Genomic DNA, 13,367 nt, shown 5'->3' on the forward strand with positions numbered 1-13,367 from the left:
CTCAGGAAGTTTTGTTAGCTGCAAGTGAAGATAGCTCATTTTAAGCACCTTTAAAACTTTAAGCACCTTTAAAGACCTCAGGCAGCTTTGTACTTTCAACCAAAGAGTTTTATATTAGCACAAAACAGATGGTTTAAAGAACAGTTTGATTCAGCATAGGCCAGGGCTTTGACCCATGTCCAGCTTCAGTGTATTAAGACACTGCTGTCCTGAGTTTTGGGGCACATCTCTTCTGGAATACTTGCCCTGTAGACAGTCTGGCTTCCACTTTAGCATCCTTGTGTAGGCTTCTTTTCGTGTTAAATTCAAATTGACTACAGGATGGAGCAGCCAAGGTACAGGCTTGCTTTCCCTCTGCAGACAGGGAGAAGCTCTAGCACAGACTGAGGTGGGTAACTGAGCGCAGGAATGTCTTCATTCTCCTCAGTAAGACTGAAAGGGGATGGCCCTCAGGGCAGCTTGCAGCCACTGGAGCCAGCATGAAGTTCAGCAAAGTGCACGCATGGCCTTCCCTCCCTTGTGTACCAAGGATCACATTCAGCAGGGCCCACAGGTTCCTATGCCATATAGGAACAATAGAGAGAACTGGGCTAGGAGCTGGAAATTGTGAAAGTAAGCTTTCATGGAAAGGAAAAAAGCTTATTTGCCCTGAGTTCTGAAAAAGCTAAAAATGTCCCAAAGAAAATTCATTGACAGAATTACCCTGGTGCTTCAACTGCAAGGTTGGGTGGTAGCACTGATGGGTGCATGTGTATTTCAGTCCTTCATCCCTCATTGAGAGAAGATGAGGGAATCAAATACTGGGTCTCTAAGAAAGCGTTTTTACTGCTAACTTTAGTTACCAGGGTGAATTAGCCTGCTCATCCCTTTAAATTGTTGTATTCAGTGAAGCAAGAGTGACCCCACCAGATGAAGATTAGAAAGTTAGATGTGAAAGTTTCACTCAGTATCTGAAGGAACTTCTCTCCTTCCATTAATGTAGACAAACCTAAGCAAGAGGTTGGCTAAGCTAGAGGCTGACTTCATAAATCCCAGACACTCCTGGGAAAGGAGGGGACAAACCTGTAAGCCCAAAGTTCAGGAAGAGGTAATGAAGGAATATGAGCACCTCAGAGGAAATACCTGTGGAAGCAGCAGCTGATAGATCTCAACCATTATGACAGGAAACACAGGGAGGGAAAATTCCTTTAAGAATTTGCTCTACTCTCGGGGATTACAAACCCACATCTCTCCCAATTGCCAGTGGTATGTCCAAACCAAACTCAGCCTTGGAGCAAACACTTAACTTTCTAAAGCCAGTGGTGCTGTAAGCTGTTAACAGGGAGATGCTGTAAATAGCATGGGGTTACCATCTTCTGAGCTGGTTTAATGCATTGTTTGGAAGGATACAGACAGCTCACAAGAGCAGATTTTCGTCAAGACTGAGTTTTTCCTGCTCTTCCCCATACACACATTCCAGTTTAGGATTATTGTACTTGTTCTCTGTTGCACACACAAGGCGACACCAGTCCTCCTGACAGAGCTGGGCTGTTCTAGTTCATTATAGCCAAAACTCAGCTTGTCCCAACATAATCCCTCAGGTCGGTTTTCCGGGCAGGCAGGGTGATTACATCAGGCTACTGCTCCACGCCGGGATGCCTCGGTTCTGTCTCGGGAACAAGAGCTCCAGATGTGCAAGAGGCAAAGTGCTTGCTGGAAGCACCACTGTGCCAAGCTGGGTTCCTCACACACCACTGCAAGGAAAAGGGAGAGATCCTACAGAGGAAGCGGGTGGGTAGGCACCGAACGCCCCGGTACCAGCACACCCAGACACCGCCCAAGAGAACAGCCCCGGTACGGGCACACCCAGAGAACAGCCCCGGTACGGGCACACCCAGAGAACACCCCGGCCCGGGCACACCCAGAGAGCAGCCCCGGCCCGGGCACACCCAGACACCGCCCCCCGGGCCAGCCCCTCCCGCCGCCGGCGCAGTCGCTTCCCGGCCCGATCCCGGAAGAGCTCCTGTTTCCCGGCGTGCCCCGCGCGCTCCTTTCCGGCCGGTGCCCGGGCAGGGTGAGTGTGGGCCGGGGCCGCTCCCGCCGAATCCGCCTCCATCCGTCCCGCAGAGCCCGCGGCGCGGCGCCAATGCACCTCGGCCCGGCCCGGGGGGGCGGCCCGGCAAGGGGGGCACCTGCTGGGATCTCCCGGCGCGTCCGCGTTCGGCGGGAATGGGGCCTCTCTCCTGCCCGCCCCGGGCCCGGGAGGCGTGCGGGACTCATGGGACGGGGATACGGCCCGTGCTGTTGCCCCGGGAAGGAGCCGGTCTGGCCCCTCATGTGCATCCCGGGACGGGCTGAGCTGCGCACCTGGGTCGCCTTGCAGAGGGAGGGGGCTTGGGGCTGGCCAGGATATTAGTGCGAGGTGGTCCGAGAGTCTCGGATGTGCTTCCTGCTCTTCTCGGGGAGATGGAAGTAAAGCATCTGTGGTGCTGGGAAGTTGCTGCGTGAAGCCTGCGACCGGTGCGACCCCGGGGGTTAATGGAGCTTGGGTTTGAGTTTCTGCATGAGGGAGTTGTGCGGTTTGCGATGGGCTGGGGACGGGGAAGGTGCGAGATGTGCGTCTGATGTGTGCGCGGTGCCTTTCAGCGTCGCTGAGATGGCTCCCGCAAAGAAAGGCGGCGAGAAGAAGAAAGGGCGCTCTGCCATCAACGAAGTAGTAACTCGGGAATACACCATCAACATTCACAAGCGGATCCATGGCGTGTAAGTTCTCCTTATCAGCGAAATTTGCCTTCTGTGAAGTGGCGTTTGGAAGTAGGTTCGGTAGGTTTAAAGAGCAGAGAAGGACTTTCTGTAGAGTGTTGTGTTTGTGGTCCCTTGTGCCTCTTTTGTGTCCCGAGGTACAGACGTGTGCAACCCCAGGCTTGGCTTGTGGCTTTCAGGAATAGGCCTGTTTCTGTGAGTGTGAGTGTTCTGGGACTTAAGCTAAAGTTAGATCAGTTTACTTCTGTCATTCTTTCCCAAGCAAATCCTTAAACTTCAGCCCACTGAGAAAGTTCCAGAAATTAAATACTGCTGTAGTCAAATTATTGGTTTCAAGCTTATCAAAGAATTGTGTGAGGTGTAAACTGGGATATGATTTGTGTTAAAGGATGTTTGTTGTGTGTAGGTAAGAGTAGCTTTTTGATTGACTAGATGCTGAACCTCATGAAGCTGTAGTGGAGAAGTGCTTCAGAGGAAGTGGCAGTGCCCTTGCATTCTGTGTGTGCCTGCATGCACAGGGAAGGCACCATCCAAATCCAAACAATTGGTGCAGTGGCTGACATGGAATAGGAGAGAAATGAGGCAGTGGAGCATTGCAGAACCGTGGCTGGGAATGGGAGGCAGTGGTGCTCTGGCAATACAATGTTCTGGCCTCGCCTGTTGGTTGGCACTTCATTCTGTTTTAATGCTGGGTGATGTGCTGTCCACTTTTCTTTTTGGGCATGATATGCTGGAGTTAAATGCTTTTTATTTAATGCTTGTCTCACTTGTGATCAAGTACCCACTTCCCATTTCTAGCTCAAAGTATCAACAGCAGTGTGCACATAATATAACTGGATATAACCCACTGTGGGACCTCAGGCACTACTGGCACAGCCCCTGTCACAGTGTGGGTTTAATAAACATGGCAGAACACTCATGCTGCAGCTCTTAGTTCTGCTGTGGATGCCCAGTCCTGCAGGACCTGCCCATAATGGGCATGGAACAGGCTGTACTGGGGGAGAAAAACAGTTCTGGTGGTGGTGTTGGTGCAGTCCTGATAGTGTAAAAGAATATAACCATCAGGTACTGTTCAGCAAAAGCTGATATTCAGAATAACATCAGTTTTGTTCTTCTGCTGCTTATTTCAATACTGATACAGTTCTGTCATGGTTATGTTTATGATACTGTTGTTGCACTGCTTTGCTCATAAGGGGTTTTATTCAGAATGTCTGTGACACCTCTGAGCTCTTCAGTGTTACTGAGATACTCAAAAGTGTAGACATTAAAATGAAGGCTTAAGATCCAGGAGATTTTTGTGGTTGCAAAGTTTTACTGAAATTATTCTCCCTAAGTGGTTTCTATTAAAGTTAGCATCTGCCTGCCAGGGTGAAGGTCTGCTCAGGCTGGTGCAGCTGTTTGCTATTCAGCACAGTGCTTTGGGGAGTTTTCTGTTGGGAGAACACATGGAACAAGTGTCTAGTGCTGACAGTGTCCTGAAGTTAAAGAAATGGCTTTTGTGTTTGTCCCAGGGGCTTCAAGAAGCGAGCACCTCGCGCCCTCAAGGAAATCCGGAAGTTTGCCATGAAGGAGATGGGTACTCCTGACGTCCGCATTGATACCAGACTCAACAAGGCAGTCTGGGCAAAGGGAATAAGGTGGGTTTTGCAATTTTCTTTACTGGCTGAGGAAAAAAACAACATGAAGGATTAGGAAAAAATTGTAAATTTCTTGCAGTATTTGCATTTTCTTTGCAAGTGCCTTCCTCTTGTGGTGTACACACCAACCTAATCTGTCACCTCTGTGTTCTGGTCAGCTGTCCTGGCATATTTATAACAAAGCTTTGGTAAACTCTGGGATTGAAAGAATTTCTTCTACTTTTAATAAAAATTAAGCAAGGGAAAGAGGTAGTGCAGGTTTGGGGGTGGAGGGCAGGGAAGAGAAAGGATTGGGGTATTGTAATACTGTAGGACCTCGATCCCTGTTGCAGCAGATAATTTTTATAGACCTGACTTTGCAGTGATAGCTACAATCCCAGGCTGAGTGGGATTGTGCAGTGTGTCTAAACAGGATTAGGTTTTGAAGCATGCTGAACAAATGCTGCACAAAAGGAGGTGTATTTTCAACAGGACCATTAATCTTTTCTTGACAGTACAAATAAGTAGTTTGGGGACCTTGTGTTAAAAAACTACTTGTGTTAAATCACTGCTACCAAGGCAGCTGATATGATATGTTTTAAGATGGTCCAGCAGAACTCCTGTGGGGAGTGGGACTTTTTAAACTGTAATAAAAGTTTAACTGGTTGGGATTGATGCTCCGAGAGATGCACATGGGTTTAAACCATGTCTTCTGGGAGTTAGATCCCTAAGTCTGGTCTATGACATCCATAGAGTGCTTTGCCTGGCATCCTGTGGCCAACCATTCCTTGAAAAGCAGAGTGGGAGGATGAGACTGAGTTACTGGGTATTACTGGCAGGGGTTCTGTGTCCTCCCTGTTAAACTGCCCAGTTCATGGGGAGTGACAGTGGAACCAGGAGACAGCACACATAACCCCAGGGCTTTGCAGTGAGGCTGCTAACCAAGGCTGCCTCGTATTGACTGGTGCAGGTGCAGTCTGTGGAGCAAGATGTCACCACATCAGTCTTTCCAGTGTGAATCTGCAGATTTTACTAGTTAGAATATATGATGTATGCAAAGTAAGGTATCTTCCTCTGGAAGGATCAGCAGAGGCTAAAATCACCATGTTGGCTGGTATGGTAGTCAGTAATCTACATAAATTAGTGAAAAATGCTTTTGATTTTGACAGGAAGGGAACAAAGCAAAGCCAGTTGCTGTGTCTAAGTGCTATGTCCACCTGATGTAATAAGTTTTAAAAGGCTGTTCTTGCAGCAGGGAGGAGAAGCAGGTTCCTTCACATAGTACTCTGAGCAGGAGTCTCCTAAAATCTTGAGTTCAGGGTGGCAGGTTATGTGGAAAATTATGTAGAGAAAAAATTCTGTGCCTCCCCTCAGCAGCGTATTTTGGGCATTACTAGGCAAGGAAACTAAGCTGTGATTTGCCTATTACAAACAAAATTATTAAACAATTTAGTTAGCAATTCCATGGTCTTTGTGAGGAAGAAATGATGATCATTTTGTGCCCTTAAGTAAGATCTTGGTTCAGGCGTGATGCTCACTAGAATGTCCACAGCTTCTGGCATAAAGATAGGCATTACTCTGAGTTTTTACAGAAGCCTTGGGCTTTCAGGGTAGATTGTTGGGGTTCTTCCTTACTATTTTATATTGTAGGAAGAAATGCTTGTTATGAACAGCTGCTTGCTGGTCATGTTCACTTGATCATCTTCAAGGTGTATTTCCTCAGTTAAATCTTACCTGCTAGACTTGAATAAAAACAAGGAAAACAAACAAAAACTCCTCTAAGGCAAACAATACAGTCTCTTATGGTACAAGATTTTGCTCTTGGTATGCTACTGAGAAAGAATTCTGCTATGAATTCATGGGTTTCAGTACACACTTGACTGCAAATTAATCTGCCATCTTCATTTCAGGAATGTTCCTTACCGTATCCGTGTGCGTTTGTCCAGAAAGCGCAACGAGGACGAGGATTCACCCAACAAGCTGTACACCCTGGTTACGTACGTACCAGTCACAACATTCAAAGGTAAGGAAGGTGTTCCGGCATCTCCCATGCCATGTGTCTGAACAAGAAGCAAAGCAGGACAGCTCCTCCTGCAGTGCAAAATTCAGATGAAAAGCATGCTGCAGGAGTCAAACCACGGGCTTAACCTGGCTTTGCTGTAGGGAACAGGGCTCCCTGATCCACATCAAAAAGGAGTGAAATGATCATGTACATTTTGAGAGATTGCAAAACACAGGCCATGGTCACTAGGGAAGTCCCTAAGCCCATCCTCTGCTGTTAAAAGCTCAGGCAGGTTAAGCCCTCTCTGTTTGTCATCTGATAAAAATCAATTCTGTAAATGCAACTTAAGTTTTTGTTTTAGCCTTTGCAGAAATAGTTGTCTATAGAGTTTGCTCTTCCAGAAGTAGGTCAGCAGACTACCCTTGAAAATGTAGGTGTACTTTCTTGGGAAGACTTCAATATATATGACAGGTGGTGGTCTTGTTTTGCAGGTCTACAGACAGTCAATGTGGATGAAAATTAAATGGATTTCCATTACAATAAAAATATAAAATATATTCTTCAGTTGTTTTTTTTATTGTCCAGTCTTTTCAAGCTCTCAACCATGAAGCATTGAGTTGAACAGGTACCAGTCTTTAAAATATCTTGCTTTCTTTGAATTTGAACACAAAGGTGGAATTTTCTTAAAGATACACTAGACTTCTCTTACATGTGAATGGAATGAGGAGGAGATTCAAATGTTCTTTGTGGGTGGCAGAGTTGTGCTGGGTTTGTTTTGTTCTGGGTATTAAAGAGCCTTTACACAGGTATTTTAAGTTCAGTTTGTTTAAAAACAAAATAAGAAAAACTCAACCAAAACTGCTAGATCAATATTTCATGTATGTAATCTTGTGTGAATGATGTGCCCCACTGGCCTCTTAGGCAGACTCAGTAGGCTTCTCCCAAAGCAGCTCTGTGTACAACACAGAAACAGGGTTTTGATTAGTGAAATAATTGTGATCATGCTACCCCAGGGGATTTGTTTAAAGCTGTAGGGACTAAAGGCACTTAGCTTCCCTAAACCAGTAAATACTGTCAATTCCACTTTTGTACAAAAAGGGTTTATTGAAAAGTGCATGTTTTCACAGACCAACATCAGAAGCACAGTCCATGTACACTTAACATTTCAGCAAGACGTAAAAATTGGAATACAATCAAATATATTAAAATAGTTTCAATTACCAGCATTGAAACAGTTTTCAGTATTAGTGCAAAAAAAGGCAACCGAAACAAACTGGACAGCAGATGAGGAGTGTTGTCCCCTGCTTAAAAAAATAAAGAACTGGAGCCAGCCTCTGCTCTCCCAATGCAGAAGAGGGCTTCAGTTCTTCACACTGTAGACAGATGTTTCCTTTTACATTCAGAACAAGAACATAATAAATCAATGGCACATAACAAACCTACACACCCTTTTAGCTTTTAAAGCTCTTAAACTGAAAACCACAGACCAACAAATTGGATACCAGAAGTCCACTGCCAACTGCAAGCCTTTTACAGTATGTCCTTTGGCATAATTTCAGTGCATTTCATTTTTGATATATTTGCTGCTACTGCATGTTTGGTTTTGCATGTTCACTCCGTGACTGGCAGCTCATTCCATTTGTTCTGAGACTGTATTGGTTTAGCTTTGCATTCTCAAGCTTTGGTTTCAGTTCTAAGGGTTTTTCAAAGAAGTTAACTAATGATTGTTCAGTCAAGAGGGATGCTAAAATATGTTCAAAAGAGACAGTCCAGTCCCCTTCAGTCACAGGTGAAGGTTGAGAGTCTTTGTGAGGGCTCTTCACAGTGTCAGTAAAAACAGCATCCTGCTCTGAAGCAGAGGCCTCGGGCTGCAAGTCCTCGCTGAACTCGTCTGAGCCGCTCCCCAGGCTGAGGCTCCTCTGTCCTACCTCTCCAATCTGAAGTAACAGTGTGGTCACAGTGGCAATGGCTTGATACAAATCGTTCTCCTCTGGATCTTCATGAAACATGCTATACAACGTTTTGCAGAACTGAATGAACTCCTTCTGTAAAGGGATGAAAAACCAGCATCAAAGTCCTGAACAGCCACGCTAAGGATCACTGCAGGAGTCAGGCAGGGCACGGGAGTGCAAAGGCAGGTGGAGTGCTGTGTACATTTATATGTTCTTTTATAACTTCTGCCTGCTTTTAAAAAGCTGTTAGAGAAAGGATTTCAACCCCCAGTGGTGCTAGGAAACCCTGTGCTGAAATCAGAAAGGGAAGAGGGCAGTGAGGTGTTTTGATGCCCTGATGAAGGAAATCAGGACCTGCCAGATGATCTACAGGCGAGTGAGAGACAAGGCAAGGGAAAATCCCTTATTGGTGGCTGCGACACAGTGGGTTACAACCAAAGTAGCCATCCACAGGCCTGCAGGCAAGCTTCCCTTCTGTTTGTCTCCCCTCTTTCCAGCTCTTCTAAAACAATTCAGAGATCTTCCCTGCCCAGCTCCTTTTGTCTCTGCCTTGCTCACCCATTTCAGGTGGTTATCAGAGGACGTCTCCATGTATCCTGTCAGGAGAGCTGTGAGCCCTCAGTGAAATGATGCCATGATGAGATTGTGAGCTCCTGCAGAGCTGACAGGCTGGGTACATGCCACCCATTTAAAGCTTCATTTGGCAGCACAAGCACAGAAGGGATTCTGGGGGCAGTTCCATCTTTCTTTGCAGTTCCATTTGTATTATTAGCATGGGGCCTTTTCCCTCCAGTAGCTTTCCTTATGCCATCAATGCAGAAAGCTACTGAGCTATTGGCATTAGGAAACAGATGGTATGACTGTGACAGCCTTCAGCTGTCTTCCTGCAGTTCTACTCAGTGTTTGGCTAAGACAGGGCAAGTTCCAGGTGTGGTGGACTAAGACGTTACTGCTTTGGTGGAGAGAAGGTATGGGAAAACAGAATAAAAATGTGCATTCTATGGAATTCTTTGGCTTAGGAGGAAGCCTTTTTCCAGCCTGCATAAGCCTGTTTGCTTGCATGTTCTGCTGCAGGTAAGGGTGACTGAAATTCTATTCACCAGCCAGTCTGAACAGAGGGAACTGTTAGGAAGGTAGTTTTTTGAAAGTTTTTAAGCACCTGCTCTCTCAATCAGAGGAGCCTGATCCTCAATGCTTGAAGGACTGAATCCAAGTTCAGTTGTACCGCAGTTATACTTCATGAGAGAGAGCCAAACTGTTGAATTCGATAATTTCATTTTCAGTACACTTCTTTAAAAACAGTACAGCCTCTGAGGTACATACCTGGCTCATTTTTGGCAATTCCTTTTCAGTTTTAGTATCCTTTTCTTTGGCTAGATCCTTCAGCATCTGCTTCAGTTGCTTTTGGTAATCTACTGCATCACCTTTTTTGGAGCAGACATAAAAAGGATAATTAATTTTCAAGTCATGGAGTAAATTTACATTTCCAAATAAAGCCCAGAGAGCAGAGATAACATGGTAGGGATCACAAGTGGAAAGTTGGTTATCTCATGCACTCACATGAGAGAGCCATTCTGGACATACCGTTTGATTTTCCAATGATCAGTGGTCTTGATGTTGACAGCAAAGGATTCTTTAATGGTGACTGGCTGTCTCGTTCATTTTCTGTGAGAGCTATCCAAGTAATGTGACAAATTTAATCCTTTGAATTAGACATAACGGTAATTTATTTTTCTATATTTTGCATACTTGATGAAAGCGAAGTAATTGTGCAAGGAACATCAAGGAACATCATTGAATCATGCTGTAAAATGTTCCTGTAAGATGAGGTGCTGCACTTGGAAGCTTGCCAAGAACTGCACATTTAATTAAAAACTTTGCACAGAGGAACTACCACAGAATTTTGTCACCTAATCAAAACTGGATCAAGATATACAAGGAGATGTCTAGTGTACATGGAGTACAAGCCACTCAAAAACATTATTTCAGTTTGTATTTTGTCTGGAAGTAACCATAGAATTGACTGCAGAAGATCTCTGAATGCAGCAGATGTGTGAGCTTTGACATTGTAATCTATACATTTCATCCAAAAAGGTTCCATTTGTAATTAACAGAGTAATTTGTAAAATGCAGTGAGTGTAACTACAAATGCACATCCTGTATGCTCCAAGCTGGAAGGAAGGAAGATGGGGTTCTTCATTAAGTTAAGCAGCTTTTTCCCAAAAGCAAGAGATTTTTTTGGGAAACTGAGTTATTAATTTTCTTTCAGATTTCTTACCTGGTGGGATATGCAGCTTGTATAGTAACTTTATCTTTTCATTCATTTCTCCATTATACATAACATCTGCAAGGAAAATAAAGAACAAGGAGGAAGTGAACGGGAGCATTTACTTCCACAGTTTAAAATAAATCGGGTATGTCTCTGTGCACAATGGACTATTGTTTACATGGACAATAAACATATGGCCAGTGTCTAACTTCATGTTGTGCCTGTCAATGAGGAACAGCAGTTGACAGCCATCTGTTTGGTCTTTGTTCTTGTGAAACAGACTGGGAGCACCTCACCCTATGGAGCTTCAGCATCATTTAAAAATATTAAGGAGGGTGGCAGGGAATCTAGTAAAGGCTGTTTGCTGCCACAGGTTTACAGAAATGCGAGGGAGGAGACAGATAATGTTGGGGACATCATACATATTCATATGTATGATATTCTTACATAGTATTTCTCCCCTTCAGCCCTTACTGTACTATAGGGTAAGCCCAAAGGAGGTAACTATTTCACATGTAATATAATTCACATTTTCAATGACCAGTAAAAATTAGATTCTAAACTTTCAAATGCACTCAAATACTGTGGAGAACTTTAAATTAAAAGTTGTATCCCTCTAAGAATCAAATAAAAAGAGAATACAGGGTGCTTTAGTGTTCACATTAAAAAATCTAAAAATCCTAAGTGCAAAGAATACAAAATCACTGATTTTTACTGAAGCTTTGAATTTCATTTTTCTCCACATGAGGTCAGACATCCGTTGAGATCTGCCACTTTCTCCTCAGCCAGATTTTGGACAGGCAGTTTTACCTATTAGGACAGCTGGTGGTCTCAAGACCAACCCTAGCATAGCCCTCAGTCACTGCTGGCCCGATTTTTTGTGTTCTGCTTACTGCCAACATGCACAGCAGGCAGCAGTCAGCTGTGTAAGGTTAAGTCTGCAAGAAGCAGTTTCAAAGAGCTACATTGAGATTTCAGAGGTATACTCAGAGCAACAACTCAGTAGAGAGGATTTCCCAGCATTCTGCACAGACCCAAATATAATTCTTCACTCATACAAGATTTTCAATAAAATTACTATTGTCTGAGAAATCAAATATTCTAATACAACATTCAATCACGTCCTCAGGCTGTCTTTTAAATCCAATTGACTTCAGATGATTGAAACACAAAAACAATCAGTAAAGGTCACTGATACAAGGAATTACACGTAGGGGGATAGAATATAAGAAAATAAAGATAGTGTGGAAAGTAATCTTACCCCTAAAGGAATTGCAGCTGGGCCAATTAACAAAGGTAAGGAAGAGGCCTGACTTTAACAGGCCACAGCTGTAACCAATGAGAAGAAGAGCGCTATAAAAGAGTGGGGTGGCTGGCTGAGAAGGGAAATGGAGTCAGTTGGCTACCTTTGTGAAGAAGAAAGAGTCAGTGCTTGGAGGAGGTGCCCACAAGAAACACCAAGAATGTATGAAACCTTTGCAATAAGGAGTCAACAGTATGGAACCCCTGCTGTAAGATGACAACAATACAAGCCGTAAAAACCATCTTCTGTGCCAGTTACATGGCATTTTACCACTGCTGTCTCCCCCTGTGCCAACCCCAGCTCTGCCTCCGGCCCAGCCGGTACCCAAGCAGCTGGCGAGCGCCTTGAACTCGATGAGCTGGTCCATGTTGTCGTCCAGCAGGCGGAAGGTCCTGTGGGCCAGCAGCTCGGTGTGCTCCCCGCAGGTCCAGGGCGAGAGCAGGCGGAACAGGCCGGCAAACTGCTGGGCGTCGATGCGGTACTGCTCGGCGTACGGCCGGCTCGGGTCGTGCCGCTCCGGCACCGCGCTGCCGCCGGCCCAGTAGCACCTCAGCAAGTGCTCCCTCTAGGAGAGATGCACACACACAGCACTTGTTGTGGGGCATGGCAGCAGAAAAAGGCATTCACACCAAACTGCACTGGAACGTGCTCAAAAATTGCTCTGCAAGATGTCATCGTGATACCAAGACCATTCTTGTGAGAAAAAGCAAATCTTTCACCCGAGCAGCCAGCCCCTCTCACAGTTTCCAGGGGATAATTAATAAATATGAAGGGAGACAGGGCAGATTCTTGAAAAAAAAATCAGTGGGCTACTGAAACTCTTATCACATCTGACCCAGGATGTTCCTTAGGAGCCAAAGGTACAGAGGGTCACCTCTGTAAAAAATGTAGAGTAAGCGTAGGCTTGGCCTGCTCATTTATTCTCTCTCACACCTCTCCATATGGATACTGTAGCATTAGTCTTCTGTTAGGGACAGGCAAAAGAAAGAGTCCCAATTAAGCAAGCTGTGTCCCTGGGAGCGCAAGGGAAATAAAAAAGGAACCACTAGCAGAAAATAAAATTAGGGGAAGCTAGTCAAAGATCAAAACCACTGAAGAACAAGCCCCAGCAGCATCATCTTACAACCACTAATGGAGGCAGGATACAGCTGCTCTTGGTGACAAAGCTGTGCAACACTAACAACATACCACAGTCATTTTCTCAGTATTTATGGCTATGAACACAGAAGAAATGGTCCATTAAGGGAAATAATTACAGCTTGAACCTCTAAATCAAGTATGGTTGTACAAGCATAGATGTCCCCGTCTCCAACTTTATTGTGTGTTTTATCAAACATCAGCTTGACAGAAAGGAACTGAAACTGCTTTTAGTTAAAAAAAAAAAAAAAAAAAAAAAAAAAAACCTGTGAGAAAATTTGGAACAAATGGCAAGGACACAAGGTTGTGGGGTTTAGGATTTTTTCCCCCCATGGAGAAGAGAGTC

The 13,367-nt window shown here is 44.8% G+C and overlaps 2 protein-coding genes across 2 annotated transcripts in view; one reads left to right on the forward strand and one right to left on the reverse strand.

Moving 5' to 3' along the window:
• Nucleotides 1-1,958: 1,958 nt before the first annotated feature.
• Nucleotides 1,959-6,917, forward strand: RPL31 (ribosomal protein L31). Its single transcript, XM_059465870.1, has 5 exons — nucleotides 1,959-2,053; nucleotides 2,626-2,742; nucleotides 4,254-4,379; nucleotides 6,269-6,381; nucleotides 6,852-6,917. Exons 2-5 carry the CDS (start codon nucleotides 2,636-2,638, stop codon nucleotides 6,881-6,883), a joined length of 378 nt encoding a protein of 125 aa, XP_059321853.1. The 5' UTR covers nucleotides 1,959-2,053; nucleotides 2,626-2,635; the 3' UTR covers nucleotides 6,884-6,917.
• Nucleotides 6,918-7,444: 527 nt separating this feature from the next.
• Nucleotides 7,445-13,367, reverse strand: part of TBC1D8 (TBC1 domain family member 8) — a 48,949-nt gene continuing 43,026 nt past the window's right edge. The window contains exons 16-20 of the mRNA XM_059465869.1: nucleotides 12,209-12,449; nucleotides 10,591-10,656; nucleotides 9,897-9,986; nucleotides 9,636-9,736; nucleotides 7,445-8,405 (exon numbers count right to left, since the gene is read on the reverse strand). Of these exons, the coding sequence (XP_059321852.1) occupies nucleotides 7,947-8,405; nucleotides 9,636-9,736; nucleotides 9,897-9,986; nucleotides 10,591-10,656; nucleotides 12,209-12,449 (957 nt within the window). The 3' untranslated portion in view covers nucleotides 7,445-7,946. The remainder of the gene's footprint in view (nucleotides 8,406-9,635; nucleotides 9,737-9,896; nucleotides 9,987-10,590; nucleotides 10,657-12,208; nucleotides 12,450-13,367) is intronic.

This window comes from Ammospiza nelsoni, chromosome 2, assembly GCF_027579445.1.
Source record: "Ammospiza nelsoni isolate bAmmNel1 chromosome 2, bAmmNel1.pri, whole genome shotgun sequence".
In the NCBI taxonomy this organism is placed as follows: Eukaryota; Metazoa; Chordata; class Aves; order Passeriformes; family Passerellidae; genus Ammospiza; species Ammospiza nelsoni.

Coding starts and splice junctions, on each gene's coding strand:
- RPL31 (XM_059465870.1), top strand. CDS start 2,636: ATGGCTCCCGCAAAGAAAGGCGGCGAGAAGAAGAAAGGGCGCTCTGCC. Junction 4,380..6,268: donor GTCTGGGCAAAGGGAATAAG/GTGGGTTTTGCA, acceptor TCTTCATTTCAG/GAATGTTCCTTACCGTATCC. Junction 6,382..6,851: donor ACCAGTCACAACATTCAAAG/GTAAGGAAGGTG, acceptor CTTGTTTTGCAG/GTCTACAGACAGTCAATGTG.